The sequence below is a fragment of the Echeneis naucrates genome, chromosome 15, assembly GCF_900963305.1.
Source record: "Echeneis naucrates chromosome 15, fEcheNa1.1, whole genome shotgun sequence".
NCBI classification, from domain to species: domain Eukaryota; kingdom Metazoa; phylum Chordata; class Actinopteri; order Carangiformes; family Echeneidae; genus Echeneis; species Echeneis naucrates.
Genome location: NC_042525.1, coordinates 11964127 through 11982591, shown reverse-complemented (window position 1 = coordinate 11982591; position 18465 = coordinate 11964127). Strand labels below are relative to the sequence as shown.

The following is an 18465-nucleotide window of genomic DNA, read 5'->3' as shown; positions in this document are numbered from 1 at the left end:
TGTATTAGTCAATCAATTGTTGTTACTGTACCTACTCTACTGAAAAATACTGTACAGAACACTGCTGTAATATATTTAAGAGGAAAAAAAAACAACAAGATTTTAAGAGACTGCTTGACAAGAAGTCAGGTAACAGGTTTCCATAAATACTGAGACTGGATCCTGAGCAATTTCTGAGTTTATAGAGAAGATCAAGTTGGTAGCGAAAGGGAAAAAAAAATTGACATTCACTGTTGAATACTTAAGGATTTATGTTGTGTGAGGTTGTAGTTCCTTCCTCGTGTAATGTATGCAGCCACTTGTTTTTATATGAAAAACAAGGGTGTTATCCAGGGCTGGTATGTTGGACATTTCTCATGTCAGAGGTTTTTGTTGGGATTATATTGTGTAATAACCTGTAAGTTTAAAGCATAGGGTTTGTGATCTTTCCCAGAATCAGGATGGCATTAGAGTCTCCATCTATGACAGAAAAGAAGAAAGGACGGTTGATGGACACTTTAAGAGGAGCACCAACTTCTTGTATCTTGTGCAGGGGTTTTGCTCCTTCTTCTGACATCTTAAACAGCACCTTGTTGATGGCCTGAGAGGAGAAAGAGAGATGTGTGAGTGATGCACACATAGTAAGTATAATCTGTGTTTTTTTGTTGTTATTGTTGTAGTTCTTTGTTTTTGATTTGGTGAAATTACTATCTAGTTCACCTTATCTATAGTGAAGGGCTTCGTGTTGCTGAGTTGGCTGAACTCAGCTTGGGAGCCCAACAGTTGAGCCTCGACTACTGGATCCATGTTGGTCAGCAGTTCATTCAGATCAGTCTCAGAGGACATGGAGAACTTTGGCAGTGACAACTCCAACAGACTGGGTCATAAAGATTAGAAGCAGAAGTTTAAATTTCAAGATAAAAACAATTTGAACTAAAATAGGATTGTATCTCACTCCTTCTAAAAATCCATATCCTTATTTGCTCCATGTTGATATGATAACGCATTATTGCATTATTGTCTGAGACACTGAGACAACAAAGGCCTGTTGTCAATACAATACACACACTGTTTCCGAGGACAATTTTGAAATAATCAAAGAAGTAAATGTTGCAATCTTGCCTGTAATCCCTTATAATACATTTTACTTACTCAAAATATGCATAAAATTACATGAAGATTTTGGCATTAAAAATTGATTCAGTAGTCCCATAACATGAGTTGTTAAAAGTTAAAGGGACAAACGTGCTTCCGATTTCCAGTCATTTCAAGCCATGAAAACAAGAGTGGAAAGTGACATCAAGTCTGGATGATTTTGTCCAAAAAAAAAAAAAAAAAAAAATGCTCACCCTTCCTGGAGGCTCTGGTGCCAGGCAGACATGACATCTGCACGCAGCTTTGACTCGATGTCGTGGAGGTTGGCCCCTTCGTGAGGCAGGACCAGTAACATGTATGACCTTTTGCTCAAAGACAGCTTCACAACAGTGCAGCGCCGCAGCTTCAGAGTAACAAAACAAGGACATAGAGATTAGTGACGTCAATAAGGTTTGACACAAAGTCATTTCACATTTTACAGCAAACTAAAATATGCAGATGGGCCAACCATCATGAAAACAATTCTGTTGAAAAAATGTTTTTACCTTATCTTTCAAGTAGTGGAACCGACCCCTATGAGTCATCAGTGGAACCATCACTGTGGTTGTGTCATCCACATGAAACTCCTGTAAGGTAGTCTCCTCTGGCTGGAAGGCTGTCCTCCAGTTGCCTAAATAGAAACGATCAAACCAAACCACAGTCAGATACTGCAGGGCGAGGTGCACTATTTTACTTTGAATGCTTATATTTGAAGGGTTGCAGCTTGGTGTATCAGCATTTGGGTCAGTAAACAATCCAATCTCTGTCTTTGAAATTACAAACTAACTCAACAGAGACAGACCTTGAAAGTTGAAGGAAGAAATAAACAGAAGGTCAACGCTGGAGTTGAGATCTTTGAAGATGTTCTTCACTGTCCCTTGTGATGTCTTCTCCACAAAGCTGTTGAGCAGTTGCTCAGCCTCCTGAGGTTTGGAGAAGTCCACACTACGGATGAACGATGCATCTGAGAAGTCCTGTGTGCCCTGAAGAAACTCCTCAGACAGCTGAACATTCTGGCGAGTGAAAGCCCAGACCTGGGTGGTGACCTCATCTTTGGATCCATTGCCGACCACAGAGTTAATGCTCTGCAAAGTCTTGAGAACTTTGTGTCCATCCACTAAGGACACGCAGTCCTCTCGGTCAGTGTGTCTGTTCAGGCCCAGAAGAAGCTGCAAGGAAAGAAAAGGATTGGGAAAGATTTATTTCTAAAATACAAGAACTGATTACCAGATCATATCAGTTCTACCTTTATTCAAAAAGTCCTCTTGAGGACTGGGAGAACAAATCTAAAGTAAAAACCTGGAATAGGCGTGCTGTCTTCTTAGAGGCTCCCAGGTAGAAAGTGATGAGGGACCCATAGGTGTTCACTGGAGAGAAGAGGGTGTTGGTACTGTGCTGCTTGCTGCTGAGCGCCTGATACACCCTCAGGCCTAGAGAGTTCAACAGCCCTGCCAGAACAGCCGTCCTCTCTGTGATGTTCTGCCTCTGAGCATCCCCTTTTGACTGTTCCCTGCTGTCTGGTGTCAGCACATCGATATCAAGAAGGGACACAGGAAGCGTCTCCAGGGGCTTTGACGTCTGGGACTGCAGTGTCTCACAGGTGACGTTGTCCGTGGCAAAGAGATGGAAGGGATGAACATAGACACGGTTAGCCTGACTTCCTGACAGGCAGCAGCATAGTAGGAGGACTAGAAGAGAGCTCTGCATTTTTCCTCGAAATTACTCTGTGGATGACGACAGATATTCTCAGTTTAAAATGAATCGAGTTTATGGAAACACAGGCTGTCTGTTAGGCATCTCTTGGTGATTGCTGCGTTTTGGATGGTCTGTTAGTGCGGCTTTCATCAGAAGAAATCTGGCTGAATCTGACTATCCAAGTCTGACAGGAATGGCTGGCAGGAACACTGGGCATAAAGTGCCGTGTCACTGATTGATTGATCACTCTTTTTGATTCTTCTCTCCTGTCAGTGACTAAGAACAGGCGTTCGCTTTGCAATCGGGGTCACATAGATAATGAAGACACATCTACATGCATCTGAGTTTGCGCAAGTTTGTAACTGTTTACAAACTTAATTTGGATAATATAATAGTTTTTGTTGCAATAACTATACAAGTAAACCCATGCTAGATTTAGATAGATAACCATAAGTTGCAAAACATGAAGTATAGAATAAAAACAAAATTAAATACATTGACAAATTCATTTAGCTGTTGTTGAAGCTCCCAACAGTGCTTCCTACTGTGCTTGGCCATCTAAGTTTAACTGACAACTTTTCTCATTTATGAAGACTTTTTCTGCATCAAGCCAGGCAGGAAGAAGAAGAACTTGAGTTAGTACCCTAAGTCAAAAATGGGACTTTATCCTTTGAGTTGAATATGCAGTAATGTGAACCATGGACTCTTGGAGGAAGTTAGCAAACACTAGATTTTCCCTGATTTGAACATGTACCACAGGACATGGCCTTGGTTCCTGATCAATAAAGCTGTACACTTCCAGGTGTACCCTGCGATGTGATGACAGAGGTCAAAAGCCTACTTGATTCATTATCAAAAGTATTTTCTATTAAGTTCCTTATGCTATGATTGGAGTCATCCTAATCTTGTGTTTCAGTGGAGTATACAAAGAAATTAGTTGTAGAGTTTATTTCCTTATACTAGATAACTTTCAAGTTAAACCAAAAAGTCCATAATTTTTTACTTTTGAAAGAGTTAATGGATGGACCATCTGTTCTCTAAACTTCGACATTAGTTTATGTGAAAGGCAATTACTGAAACAAACTCAAAGTTTGCTCTTACCGTGAGTGTCTTCTGCTGCTGCTAAGTGAGGTGCTGAATGAGGTCCTGACTCCCCTGCTCCCTCACTTTAACCAAGCCAGCTGCCCGGGGTGCTCCAACTCTTGTTACTGATTAACCAAAGCAGCATTGAGTCAGGGGCTCTGCTGCAATGACTCACAGCCCGCTATGTACTGACAAGCTGCTTCTATAGATAAATAGGTCTGTAGGAGGGGAGAAAGAGACCACCCAATGTCCCTCCGCATGTTGACTTTAGTAGGATGATGCAAGCACATCCTGGAGGGGGTAAAAAGTTTCCACAAAGGAACAGCAGCACAGGGACAGCCAGGCTTGTTTGTGTTGTTTGCCATCAGTGACTTACTGAAAAGTCACCACATTGTGGAGATGTTATTTACGCATGTTCCAAGGAATATTTTGCCTGGCGGGGTCAAACAAGTATCAAGTAAACAAGTCTCAAACCTGGGTCACTGAAATCAATAGAAGAAAACAACAAAAAAAAGCAGCAAGAAAGGACTACAGTCACATTTTCACAGTGTGATGAACTGTTCTTCTCATGTTCAGCTGTCCTCATCTCTACTAACTCGTTTATTTTCTGATATAATCCAAAAGAATCCTAATCTCCTCCACACCATTAATAGAAACTTACTGTCAACTATGAATTTACAATAGTGGAGAGAAATTCTTTAGAAAGCCTAAAGGAGCAATTTGTAAAAATCGTTAGTGAGAAATTACAATGTCTAAGAAATGCAAATGACCAATGAGATGAACCACTGTGTTTCTTAATCTCAACTAAATCTCTTCTTCAAGCCACTACCAGTCTGTTAGCAGTGTGAAACCTACCAACACAACATGTCCTGGGAAAAGAGCAAACACCTTCCAAATGTTCTTAATAGGCAGGTAAACTAATTTGTCAATATATCAGGGAAAATCCTCTATATGCACATCTGATTTAACAGGGGTGGCACTTGATTGTCTCATCATATCATATGTCCAAGTGTTTTACAGCCCTGCTTTTATGTTTTCTCAACATTGTACCAGTAATAATCACTGATAGTCGAGAGTTAGGAGTCTTTATGTGAAATGGATTGTTCTAACAGTTTCCATCTCATTTGGTAGCACTGCAAAACCAAACAATGTAAAATAAAGACTCATATATATATATATCCTGATACTGACATCAGACAAAAAACATTGATGAACTCTCCAGTACTCCTCTTGTGGCCAAAGCACTATACATTTTTCACAATTCCTTTGGCCAAGTTATGACAATGGTGCATTGTTAAAGTGGTGGCAAAATTTTGATAGTAATAGTAGTAGTCAACAAGCATTATACAGCAATGAGGCTGGGCTTGGATGAAATTGTCCTCAAATGCTAATATTCCAATGCTAACATGCTCACAATGACAATGTCACAAATTCTTAGGTTTATTGTTGACCATGTTTAAAAATTAGTTTGGCCCGTTATCATACTGACATTTACTAATTAACACTAAACATTACAAATACAAATGAAGCACAACATAACAAATAGATCTGAACAACTACAAAAAGACACTTAAATGACCAGAGATCCATCGCCATCGACAGGCTGTTGATGGCGATGGATCTATTACATGTCTTTATTTTATTTTCTGGTCATTTGCAAGTTCCCAAAGCTCTCATGAAGGTCCAATGTCTGTCTAAAGCAAATATTTTGAAACACACATCCTGAAATTAGATGTGAACAGTCTTTATGATAGTTAACCAAGTGTGTGTTTCTCATGCATGATTGCTGAGCAATTTATCATCACATTTGATGACATCAGGAACTTTAATGGTGCTATATATATAGTGGGCTGTTATATATAAGTTGCCATGTTCACAATCTCAGACAGGTTGGAAAACGAAGAACTTTACCATGTGGTCTCTGTTGGTTCTTTGTGGTGTGCTTGCCACACATGGAGCACAAGGTATTATCCCCAGATTTCTAATTGAATTGTATTTTTCTCTTTAGTTAGGGCTTTTCTTTCCACCTATGGTATCAATCTTGCTTGCATATTTTGAGGGCTGTAATGGGGAGCATTAGTTTCTCATTTTCCTTTTGGCTTTTTTGGCAATTGTTACCTGTTCTCTTACTGGACACTAAATGGCATTAACCTCAAATTTTTTAACCCATAATCCGGCAGGTGCTGAGCGCTCCCAGACAACATTTTTTCAAGGAACAGCAGGTACAAAACTAAGTTAAATATAATAATTTTAAAATAGTTTTAACTAATCTCTGTGAAAATGGGTTGATGTGTTGATGCTTTCAGGTGGTTTCGGCCCCCTAAAAAGCAACAACACAAATTCAGTAGCATCAAGGCTGTTCACTAAGCTTATTGAATCGTATCAGGATAACAAGTGTGTTATTTCAGTCCCATTTGATTTTGAGGGCTGTATCATTGCGTTTCTCTACTTTCTTTCAGTTTCTCATCAAACATCCCCATATTTTCCAGTGGGTACTGCAGCAGCTCAAATTAGTTTTTGTTTTTCCTGAACTCAAAAGCATTTGTGGAAGTCTTTGACATGTAGATTAAAAATAAATTCTTGGTTTCCCATTCCGCTGTAGTTCAAAATATGATCTCAGCTTCATTTAATTCTCTGCATTACACAAAATGTTTTATGATTAATTTATGTCTCTTGCTGCTCTTAAATCACCCAGAAAAATATAAAAATTTTTGCAGCAGGCATAAAGCTTTTTTAAAGTACATGTGATCTTGCAGCCCAGCCCTCCTGTCGTTACAACTGTGGTTACAGCATGGGAAGCTGTTCCTGCTCAAGCTCCTGTCAGTACTATGGCAACTGTTGCCACGACTACAGCTGTAAGTGTCAAGTCTAACAAATCAATAGCATCACCAGAGTCTGTAGTCCTCTTTTGATATAGTCTATTTTTGATTCAGATTATTAAAACAAACAGTGTGGGTATGTTAGAAGTTATTGTGCAGTGAGATAATGACTGTATTGCTGCTTTCCATCATGCAGATTACTGCTCATACTCAACTACAGATGGATCTTATACAGCCACCTCAGGTATGAATCTACAGCTACTTCACTTTCAGGATACTAAATATGTAAAGGTTCCCAAGTAGCTGTTGTGTAATCTCAGCTTCATCCTGTGTCTCCCAGCCCAGCCCTCCTGTCGTTACAACTGTGGTTACAGCATGGGAAGCTGTTCCTGCTCAAGCTCCTGTCAGTACTATGGCAACTGTTGCCGCGACTACAGCTGTAAGTGTCAAGTCTAACAAATCAATAGCATCACCAGAGTCTGTAGTCCTCTTTTGATATAGTCTATTTTTGATTCAGATTATTAAAACAAACAGTGTGGGTATGTTAGAAGTTATTGTGCAGTGAGATAATGACTGTATTGCTGCTTTCCATCATGCAGATTACTGCTCATACTCAACTACAAATGGACCCTCTACAACCACCTCAGGTATGAATCTACAGCTACTTCACTTTCAGGATACTAAATATGTAAAGGTTCCCAAGTAGCTGTTGTGTAATCTCAGCTTCATCCTGTGTCTCCCAGCCCAGCCCTCTTGTCGTTACAACTGTGGTTACAGCATGGGAAGCTGTTCCTGCTCAAGCTCCTGTCAGTACTATGGCAACTGTTGCCGAGACTACAGCTGTAAGTGTCAAGTCTAACAAATCAATAGCATCACCAGAGTCTGTAGTCCTCTTTTGATATAGTCTATTTTTGATTCAGATTATTAAAACAAACAGTGTGGGTATGTTAGAAGTTATTGTGCAGTGAGATAATGACTGTATTGCTGCTTTCCATCATGCAGATTACTGCCCAAACTCAACTACAAATGGACCCTCTACAACCACCTCAGGTATGAATCTACAGCTACTTCACTTTCAGGATACTAAGTATGTAAAGGTTCCCAAGTAGCTGTTGTGTAATCTCAGCATCATCCTGTGTCTCCCAGCCCAGCCCTCCTGTCGTTACAACTGTGGTTACAGCATGGGAAGCTGTTCCTGCTCAAGCTCCTGTCAGTACTATGGCAACTGTTGCCGCGATTACAGCTGTAAGTGTCCAGCATGTCTCAGACTTCAAAAGCTCCACTATGCCACTATTGTGCAAGCACAAAAAGTTTGTTTCAGATTATTAAAACAAACAGTGTGGGTGTGTTAGAAGTTATTGTGCAGTGAGATAATGACTGTATTGCTGCTTTCCATCATGCAGATTACTGCTCATACTCAACTGTAGTTACACCAACACAATCTGAGCCAGCCACCACAGGTATGAATCTACAGCTACTTCACTTTCAGGATACTAAGTATGTAAAGGTTCCCAAGTAGCTGTTGTGTAATCTCAGCTTCATCCTGTGTCTCCCAGCCCAGCCCTCCTGTCGTTACAACTGTGGTTACAGCATGGGGAGCTGTTCCTGCTCAAGCTCCTGTCAGTACTATGGCAACTGTTGCCGCGACTACAGCTGTAAGTGTCAAGTCTAACAAATCAATAGCATCATCAGAGTCTGTAGTCCTCTTTTGCTGTAGTCTATTTTTGATTCAGATTATTAAAACAAACAGTGTGGGTATGTTAGAAGTTATTGTGCAGTGAGATAATGACTGTATTGCTGCTTTCCATCATGCAGATTACTGCTCATACTCAACTACAGCTACACTTAAAACTACACGATCTTATACAACCACCTCAGGTATGAATCTACAGCTACTTCACTTTCAGGATACTAAATATGTAAAGGTTCCCAAGTAGCTGTTGTGTAATCTCAGCTTCATCCTGTGTCTCCCAGCCCAGCCCTCCTGTCGTTACAACTGTGGTTACAGCATGGGAAGCTGTTCCTGCTCAAGCTCCTGTCAGTACTATGGCAACTGTTGCCGCGACTACAGCTGTAAGTGTCAAGTCTAACAAATCAATGGCATCATCAGAGTCTGTAGTCCTCTTTTGATGTAGTCTATTTTTGATTCAGATTATTAAAACAAACAGTGTGGGTATGTTAGAAGTTATTGTGCAGTGAGATAATGACTGTATTGCTGCTTTCCATCATGCAGATTACTGCCCAAACTCAACTACAAATGGACCCTCTACAACCACCTCAGGTATGAATCTACAGCTACTTCACTTTCAGGATACTAAGTATGTAAAGGTTCCCAAGTAGCTGTTGTGTAATCTCAGCATCATCCTGTGTCTCCCAGCCCAGCCCTCCTGTCGTTACAACTGTGGTTACAGCATGGGAAGCTGTTCCTGCTCAAGCTCCTGTCAGTACTATGGCAACTGTTGCCGCGACTACAGCTGTAAGTGTCCAGCATGTCTCAGACTTCAAAAGCTCCACTATGCCACTCAACTACAGTGTGTGTTAGAAGTTATTGTGCAGTGAGATAATGACTGTATTGCTGCTTTCCATCATGCAGATTACTGCCCAAACTCAACAACAAATGGACCCTCTACAACCACCTCAGGTATGAATCTACAGCTACTTCACTTTCAGGATACTAAATATGTAAAGGTTCCCAAGTAGCTGTTGTGTAATCTCAGCTTCATCCTGTGTCTCCCAGCCCAGCCCTCTTGTCGTTACAACTGTGGTTACAGCATGGGAAGCTGTTCCTGCTCAAGCTCCTGTCAGTACTATGGCAACTGTTGCCGAGACTACAGCTGTAAGTGTCAAGTCTAACAAATCAATAGCATCACCAGAGTCTGTAGTCCTCTTTTGATATAGTCTATTTTTGATTCAGATTATTAAAACAAACAGTGTGGGTATGTTAGAAGTTATTGTGCAGTGAGATAATGACTGTATTGCTGCTTTCCATCATGCAGATTACTGCCCAAACTCAACTACAAATGGACCCTCTACAACCACCTCAGGTATGAATCTACAGCTACTTCACTTTCAGGATACTAAGTATGTAAAGGTTCCCAAGTAGCTGTTGTGTAATCTCAGCTTCATCCTGTGTCTCCCAGCCCAGCCCTCCTGTCGTTACAACTGTGGTTACAGCATGGGAAGCTGTTCCTGCTCAAGCTCCTGTCAGTACTATGGCAACTGTTGCCGCGACTACAGCTGTAAGTATCAGGTCTAACAAATCAACACCAAGGATTACCAGCCCTCTATCATTGAAGGATCATAAATCTTAAAACTCATTGGGGCTCATACAGGTATAGTGTGATAACATGTTTCGTTCACAGTTGCAGAAGTAACATGTCCATCTAATGATTCATTCACACAACAAGGAATAAAGGTGTAATTAGTGCTCACTCTATTTTCTTTCCTGTGGCTTGTATCTAACTGTCAGCTGACCAATGTCAGGTCTGTCAGAATGTTATATTTTAACGTATGTCATATTAGAAATGTAACTTGTAACTCTAACTTGTATGTAACTAGACCCATGCATAAAAAAAAAAAAAGCCTATAATGAGCAGAAGACTTAAACAGCATACTTTTTTCCAACTGCTTTAATGTGCTGTACTTTCTGCAAATCATACAGATGAATCACAATGAAATATAAGAGTGAAAGTGGGCTGTAAGAGGGGAGGATATGTGGCATGAACATCATCAGACAGTCGCGGAAGATAATAATAATAATAATAATATCATAATAATAATAAAATAATAAATAATAATAATAATGTTATTAACATAATAAATGACTTATGCTAAAAAGGGACAGAGGCAGCTACAAACAGAGCTGTAGAGAGAAGTGCAAACCCCAATTCATTTCTCACCCCCCTACAGCTGACCAGCCTCTGCGTTATGTGGGTGTGAATGATAGATTTATAAAAACACCATCACTTCTCTGATGAAACAGTGCTGTCAGAAAATTACCAAAGTATAATTTTACTGCAAATCAACAACAAAAGAGCTATTCTTCCTATATGCCAAACAGCTCAGGAGCAGCATGTTCTCATTTAACCTGCTTGTCTCTAGAGAGAACACGTGTTACAAATCATTGATGCTGATGATTGCCTTCGCTTAAGAAAGCATATTTAAAATAAAAGCCAGATGGAGAGGAAAAATATTGTACATACATTATTCTTTGGAAAAGATCCTTGCTGATCGACTGCATAGAATATAGATGTCGTAGAGTGATAGTTCTTTGTGTAGGTGCATGACAAATAGCAGAGGTATAAAAGTAACTGTTTCCCTCTCCTGTCTTTGTCACGTAGATTACTGCAACCAGACTACTACCGTGTCAACCTCAGGTATGACAAACTATTTCAATGGTCTACAGTACATGTGAGTAAACCATAAACAAGCACAGGTTGGTACGCACGCAGGAGCCTCTGTGTCTAAAATGAGCCTGCTGCAAATTAAGTCCACTGCAATGACACTTACACCATCTTGTCCCCCTTTAGCGGCACCCTGCGGAGGCTATTTGTATGGTTCCGGTAAATTCACCAGCCCGAACCATCCCAACCACTACAACGACAATTCTTACTGCATCTGGCAGCTCAGAACTACAAACGACCAAAGAATCTTCCTGGAATTCACATACCTGCAGTGAGTGAAGAACAGGCTGTTCTTTGGACATCATTAACTTGATCAGCGGGTGGCTCTATATTGATCATTATCAGGGAAACAAAAGAAGTGTTTGTTGTTTTTTTTTTTTTTTTTAGGTTTGCCTCAGTAACTGAAAATTTTTACTCATTCTGGCTTATTTTTAAAACAGATTGGAGAATTGCTGCAGCTGTGATTATATCAACGTGTATGATGGGCCATCTACTAATTCTCCCTATCTGGGCAAAGTGTGCAACAGTACTCTAAGAACTTTCAAATCCAGCTCAAACTACATGACCGTGCTCTTCCGAACTGATGTTTCTATTGTTGGCCAAGGATTCATTGCTAACTTCATAAGCACTTTGTCACCAAGCTCAGGTACAGGTTTGGTGTTAAATGTGTTAAATATCTCATGGGCTGAAAGAGGGTGGTGGTGAACCATGGTGGTGCCAACGCAAAATCCTGGGGACCGCCAATGTCTCTAAAAATTTCATGACAAGCCATTACATGCTTATTACAAAATACCAAACTGGACGGAGCATTCCTGGTGTGACACTGGATAAAAATGAAATGTGCCGTGTAATCTTAGACTGTCATCCTAAAAGTCATTAACGCCGTTGTAAACATCCTGTGTCCTTTGTCAGGTCGAGTGGACTGTTCCTCAGACAACATGAACATTGTGATTGAGAGGAGTTACCTGAACTCTCTCGGCTACGACGGCCACAGTCTCTACCTGAACGACCAACACTGCAGACCCCAGGTTTCCAGGTATCAGGTGGTCTTCACTTTCCCCATCAACACTTGCGGCAACGTTCGAAAGGTAGACAAGTCATCACCTTCTGGAAAACACTACTAAGATACAGAACTTTGTAAGAATGAGCAGAAGAGCCTGTTTTCTCCCATCTTCTACCACAAACAGTTTGAAGAAGGCAGAGTTGTGTACACCAATGCTGTCCGAGCCTACCCTTCAAACTCCAGTGAGATCACACGCCAGTCCTTCTTAAAACTGAATGTGGGCTGCCGGATGGATCAGGACTCAGTGTCCCAGATCATGTACATTGCGAAACCTCATGCTGCCGGCACCATCGTAGGCACAGGCAGATTCAACACCAGCATGGCTTTCTACACATCCAGCAGCTTCTACCAGCAGGTGTGTTTGGGTTGAAAGGGGATGGCTTTCTATACAGATGACTATTATTATTACTTACACATAATCCTGATATTTAACACCCTCAGGTGACTGATGTGCCATACAATGTGAGACTCAACCAGCCAATGTATGTCCAATTGGACCTGAGAAGGGGTGACCACACCCTGGTTCTCTTTCTTGATACCTGTGTGGCCTCACCATCGCCCCATGATTTCCAAAGCAGGCCTTACTATCTGGTCCGTAACGGGTAAGATGAACATCGCATTTGCTTCACAACTCTCCAAAAGCCTGTGCCTGTTTTCAAAATAAGAACAGCAGGATTAAAATCATATTGCTTAAATTTCTAATGAGAAATTACTACTAAGACAACTACTAAGTACATTTACTACAGTACTGGACAGCAATTAGGTACAATTTTGAGTTATTTGTATTTGAGCATTACTATTATCTTACTACTTACTTAACATTTCCTCTCTTGTATATTTATTGTAACTATAATTGTTTTACAATTTTGAACGTTAATAAATAATAATAAAACACTTATGGCCCCCAAATATCAAAGCTGGTGACGTCCCGTAACGTTTCAGATATCCATGACTTGTCAGCAATTTTGAAGACATTACTGACTCTGAATCTGCTGATTTCTTTTAATAGCTCTTTGAGGTGAACAAGTGCAAACACGATGCAATTTCACAAGAGAAAGTAACATAGAATTTAAATGTTTGTTTTGAACCCATCATTAGGAGATAACAGATCTGGTAATGTCATTTTTTATGTCAGTTAGAGCTTTCAGGAGAATGATAATTTGAGAGTTTTACTCATTTTGTAATGATGTTTTTGTGCTTTTATCTCTGTTTTTTAATTACCACTCATTTATAATTTGCTACTTTAATACTGATAAGTGTTGGTGCTTTTGCTGAAGGAATCTGAAGACATCTTATACCACTTCCAAATCTTAGCCCTGTGTGTTCTCCTAACATGAAAATATGTGACACTTTCTCCGTCTGCTTCACCCTCAGGTGTCCAGTGGACAACACCTACTACGCCTACACCACTGGTACCAATGCCTATGCCCGTTTCACATTCAGGGCTTTCCATTTCCTGCGAGCCACAGATTCAGTGTACATTCAGTGCAAGGTTCTGATATGTCCAGCTTCTGACTACAATTCTCGCTGCCGCCGTGGCTGCAACAGACGTATGACCAGAGATGTGGGGTCAGAACATGAGAGCCAAACTCTAGTCCTGGGTCCCATCCAGCTCGAAGGTGTGTTAGCATTTATATGCTGTTTTTTAATAATGTAAATTCAACAGGAAAATAAATTTTACTGGACTCATGAAAATATTAAAACTTTCTCTCTCTCTTTGCCAGAGCCTGAGAAAAATGCTGATGCAGCAAATGAAGACGAGAAGCAGGACAAGAAGGTTGATGAGAAGCAGGACAAGAAGGTTGACGAGAAGCAGGACAAGAAGGTTGACGAGAAGCAGGACAAGAAAGTTGACGAGAAGCAGGACAAGAAGGTTGACGAGAAGCAGGACAAGAAGGTTGACGAGAAGCAGGACAAGAAGGTTGACGAGAAGCAGGACAAGAAAGTTGATGATAAGCAGGACAAGGCTTAACTTGATGTTGCAGTGAGCTGCATCAGACATCTTTAAAAAAAATTATGGCTTATCTTTCTGTTCATTTTCTGAATTATAGTCACCATTTCTCTCTTTATCACCATACTTGATTAAACGCAGCATCAAAAGACAATCTGCTTGTGTATTTCATTATGTTTGACTAACGTATTTTTTTGTAATTCAGAGCTGGAGGAAAGGAAAAGAAAGGACCAAACACAGTTCTGTTAGAAAACACTTTACTTATAAATTAGTTTGATTAGTCCATCCCACAATAAAATGATTTGCCATCCTAGAGGAAGAGTGATTGCAAGAAGGCTTCAAAAATCACCATCACCTATGAACCTACGACACACTGAGAGAACATAAGGCCGTCATTACTGGATGTCCCTATTACTGGTAAGCATGGTGACAAAACGGAGATCTTAAAAACAGTAACTATGTTCTCCACATGTGTTGCTAAGCAACAGACAACAGTACTCAAGGCAAAATGATTTTGCTAAAGTAGCAGTCTTTCCATAAAATGTTTTAGCTTTTTTCGACACTGAACATCAATCCAACCACTCAGAATACAATACTCAGTAAATATTCAGAAAAGCACTGGGATCCACATGATGAATGGGCAATTTTGGTGTGTTATCACAGAGGCTAAAACGTGGCATTCCCAGTGTTTCGTGGCAATTCTGAAAAAGTGTTCACGAGAGACACAAGACTTGGTGATGCTGTCCTACACATGGATATACTGGATATCAAAGTGACTTCATACAATATCAAAAGACCAGAATGTTATTCAAAGGATATGCAACACTCTTAAAAAAAATGAGAGGAGTTACTATGATGCTGGTCAAGGAAGGACACTGTGTGACGGAAATTTAAAAATAACATGACAAAATGTAGTTTAACAGCTTAACTTGCTGACCATACAAAGGGTGGCCAGGTTTTACTGTGAACGCCATCCGTGTAATACAGCTGGCATTCCAAAGTTTATTAGCAGCACTCATGGAGAAAAAGTTTGGCAAATAAATCATTGCTACCATAGAAAACTACAATGTTTTTCCTAAGGTTCTGGGCCTATCCTTTACATTACGAAGAGAATAATTTACCGATAATAATCTTGAAAGAAACAGTCCTCCTTATCTTGGACACACAGGAAAGTTACTATATCAGGCACTGCAAAGAAATAGTAGTAATGCACCAAAAGCACTGAAATAAGTTCAACAAGGCTTAAGTGAGATCACTCGAGGCCAACAGTTTGACTCCTGCATAGATGTCACTCAAGAAATGTGTTTGGCGGCAGGAGTGTTGAGAATTTATTTAGGTGGCCCAGCCAGAATTTCTCTGCAAAACGTATTTGTTCTGTCATTTGTTAGTTTGTTTTCATCTAAAGGGATGTCCTGTGGAGTGTGAAGTTTACTGTGAAAGTTTACCCCCTCCCCCCCTTTGTTCTCTCTGAAGGCAGAAGCGAGCTGCAGTTGTGCTTTGTCCACCATGAGGTAATGTTGTAGTTGGTTTTATTTAGAGTAACAAATACGTATGTATTTTATTTAGAAAAGTCATATTTAAAATCATGTTGATGGAACATGACAGATGCTGATATTCCAAAGGTTTACATCATAGGTTTGCGTTCAGATTTCTAAATGAATCACCTATGTTTTTTTTTTTACTTTATCAGTTAGTTTGCCTCAAGAGAGAAATTGTTTTTCTGATGTCTTCACAGCTCATAACAGTGCCACCACAAATAAAATTTTCAACCTGTTGAAAACACTGATCATCCCTTTATAATACACTTGAATGGTCACCTTTAATTATACAAAATGGAACCACTGATATTTTCCTGTATAAGTAACTTTCAAAGGCTAGGCTACATCAAGGCCAAGTAAAAGACCAATAAATAAAATTACTATGGAATTGATAAAAACAAAGCTGTCCTTTATAAGCTTGTTTATATATTTCATCAATTACTTGTGCTGGCCACGGGCAAAGTGGCAGGCAAAGTCGTACTTGCTTTTGCACTTGTGGCCACAGATGTTGCACTGGAATGGGTTTTCGTAGCCATGGCAGCCCATGTGGATGGTGTAGAGGATGTTGTCTGGGAAGTAGATGTCACAGTGTTGGCAGTGATGCAACATGTGTGAGTCCTGGAGTGGGGCAGACAGGCCTGGAGCTGGTGTACTGGGTTGGCTGTTGGAGATACTAGGGGTACTGGTGCGCCCACTGTGCTCACTGCAGGGTCCCCCTCCTGGGCTGCAATTGCTGTGGGGAGGAGCCCTGGGCTCTGGTGTGATTGGGGAAGAGGAGGAGGCATGAGCCATGCTGGATGAGACAGCCACTGGAGCTGTGGCAGGGTGGGGTTGCTGGATGAGGAAGGGCTTCTCATCAACAATAGATTCTGCCCCCGGAGACATGGGGGGTTGAGTCTGACCCTGAGAATCTGAGGGGAGGCTAGCCAACTGGCCTGCCAGGGTGGACAGCTGATTCAGGGGGTTGTCCATGACCATCTCATGGTGATGGTGATTTTGATTTGTGGAAAGCCCATCCTCCACTGCTCGATTCTGATTATCATAGGTCTCCTGACGTAAGTGTGGCAGCTCATGAGAGAAGTCATTCACATTGTCAGCTTTGTGCACGACCATTGAAGGTGGGCTGAAGTTGATTAGGAGTCGGCGGCCATAGCCCAGTGAGCTGGCCTTCTTCTGTAAAACACTCAGCATTTTCTTGTGTGAAAGTGACCGAGCACCTTTCATTGGCAGGAGTTTGTGCCGCCGGCGGCGATGGTGCGACAAGTTGCTCCGATCACTGCAGCGGAAAGAGCATAGCTCACACTTGTAGGGCTTCTCACCTGTGTGCGATCGCATGTGGGCCTCCAGATGGCGCTCATAGGCAGAGGCAAATGGGCAAAGGTGGCAGCGGTGTGGCTTCTCTCCTGTTTGATTTAAGAGGACAGGTTAAATAACACAACCCATATGAGCGCTATCCCCGTGTATAACCATTAATACCTGTGTGAATTCGGATGTGCTCAATGAGTCGTGCTGTCCCTCTGGTGGCATAGTTGCAGTAGCGACACTTCAGCTTGCCGTCATAGGTCCTCTCAAAACCATCCACAAGTATCCCAGAGCCATCTTCCAAAGACATGTCCACTGAAGGGTGGTCCAATCCATTTTGACTGCAGTCTGCATACACAACTATTATCCTTAGATTTTAGACTTAGCATTTATATTAGAGATCTCTTACCCAACTTGGACTATACTTTAGTGGTGAATAATTTGTTTCCCTCGATGATAATGTCTGATTTTCATAGATGCAGAAGGTGCCTTTAATTCATTTATACAGCTAGCTTGTGACAATATGCAGTCCACAACAGCATGCAAGAAGCAGCATGATACAAAAACATTAAAAGAACCCATTTACAGTTAGATTACCTGCAGGCAGCTCGTCGGCCTCTTTGACTCCGCTGACAGAGCCTGATATCATGTTGACATGTTGAGTCTGCTGGCTGAGATATTCCTGGAAATCCTTCACAAAGTCCAGCGTGTCCGGCTTTTCCTCACCCATTGAAAGAAAGCGGTGCAATTTCCCCCAACACTACAAGGATGTGTTACATGTTTTACTACAGCGACCACAATCATGAATCGACATGGGGCCAGAACATCAAAATGTCACACAAACACCCAAACAAAAAGGCCAAATTGACACTTAATCCATTTCTGCCGTTAACCTAGCTAGCTGATTTCCAAAGTTGCACACCTACCTCTTAGAAGATAACTCGTCGGTTAAGTGCAAACGTGTTTGGTTTCTTTTGTTTGAGGTGTTTTTATTTTTTTTGCTTTGGAAATCCGGTTTTGGGCTATCCGGACACACACTCGGAATTGTATTGGAAAACGGCGGATGACATGCAGGAAATAGGTGCGATCCGCTGTGAGCTAGGTCGCTCCTACACACAGGTCCTCGCCGTCATGTTGTTACCAAAGCTACGTACGCTGAGTTAGCCGCAAAGCTAACGTTAGCTTATCTCGGAGATAGCATCTTTGTCGGCAGCTACTTCCGTATCGGGTCGACACACTCATCATTTCACATCCTCTGCAGGCTTGTTAATGAACCCCAAGGACTAGCACTAGCTTTAAAATACCAATACAGCCAACACACTCACCACAATCTACAAGGAAAAACAACCTGCGAAATCAAAACAATAAAACAGTTTTAGGGGTCAAAGTTCACTTGTTGTGCACCGCTTAAAACCGTCCTGCAGAAATCTCAGCGCAGTCCGACAAGAAAGGTTCTTAGGGCTACAAGTCATACGATGTTACTCACCAAAATTAAGAA

At 41.1% G+C, this 18465-nt stretch overlaps 3 protein-coding genes across 7 annotated transcripts; 1 reads left to right on the top strand and 2 right to left on the bottom strand.

Moving 5' to 3' along the window:
• Positions 1 to 33: 33 nt before the first annotated feature.
• On the bottom strand, positions 34 to 2820 carry agt (angiotensinogen). The gene is made up of 6 exons (XM_029521023.1): positions 2413 to 2820; positions 1916 to 2282; positions 1620 to 1744; positions 1329 to 1477; positions 700 to 856; positions 34 to 580 (listed from the first exon to the last, which is right to left on the bottom strand). Exons 1-6 carry the CDS (start codon positions 2818 to 2820, stop codon positions 404 to 406), a joined length of 1383 nt encoding a protein of 460 aa, XP_029376883.1. The 3' UTR covers positions 34 to 403.
• Positions 557 to 14247, top strand: LOC115055307 (deleted in malignant brain tumors 1 protein-like). 2 transcript variants are annotated; one of them, XM_029521020.1, is made up of 27 exons: positions 557 to 620; positions 6072 to 6113; positions 6648 to 6746; positions 6907 to 6954; positions 7051 to 7149; positions 7310 to 7357; positions 7454 to 7552; positions 7713 to 7760; positions 7857 to 7955; positions 8114 to 8170; positions 8267 to 8365; positions 8526 to 8588; positions 8685 to 8783; positions 8944 to 8991; positions 9088 to 9186; positions 9304 to 9351; positions 9448 to 9546; positions 9707 to 9754; positions 9851 to 9949; positions 11051 to 11086; positions 11240 to 11384; positions 11554 to 11759; positions 12026 to 12201; positions 12301 to 12531; positions 12618 to 12778; positions 13551 to 13795; positions 13901 to 14247. In XM_029521020.1, the coding sequence occupies exons 3-27, from the start codon at positions 6683 to 6685 to the stop codon at positions 14146 to 14148; spliced, it is 2712 nt and encodes a 903-aa protein (XP_029376880.1). In that variant the 5' UTR covers positions 557 to 620; positions 6072 to 6113; positions 6648 to 6682; the 3' UTR covers positions 14149 to 14247. The 2 variants fall into 2 exon arrangements, with proteins under 2 accessions (XP_029376880.1, XP_029376879.1); XM_029521019.1 differs by lacking the exon at positions 557 to 620 and adding an exon at positions 4834 to 5855.
• Positions 14248 to 14370: 123 nt separating this feature from the next.
• Positions 14371 to 18366, bottom strand: ikzf5 (IKAROS family zinc finger 5). 4 transcript variants are annotated; one of them, XM_029521207.1, is made up of 4 exons: positions 18293 to 18366; positions 17565 to 17727; positions 17142 to 17315; positions 14371 to 17068 (listed from the first exon to the last, which is right to left on the bottom strand). In XM_029521207.1, exons 2-4 carry the CDS (start codon positions 17695 to 17697, stop codon positions 16104 to 16106), a joined length of 1272 nt encoding a protein of 423 aa, XP_029377067.1. In that variant the 5' UTR covers positions 17698 to 17727; positions 18293 to 18366; the 3' UTR covers positions 14371 to 16103. The 4 variants fall into 4 exon arrangements, with proteins under 4 accessions (XP_029377067.1, XP_029377065.1, XP_029377068.1 ...); XM_029521205.1 differs by having other exon boundaries at positions 17894 to 18349; XM_029521208.1 differs by having other exon boundaries at positions 17142 to 17308; positions 17546 to 18349.
• Between the last annotated feature and the right edge of the window lie 99 nt (positions 18367 to 18465).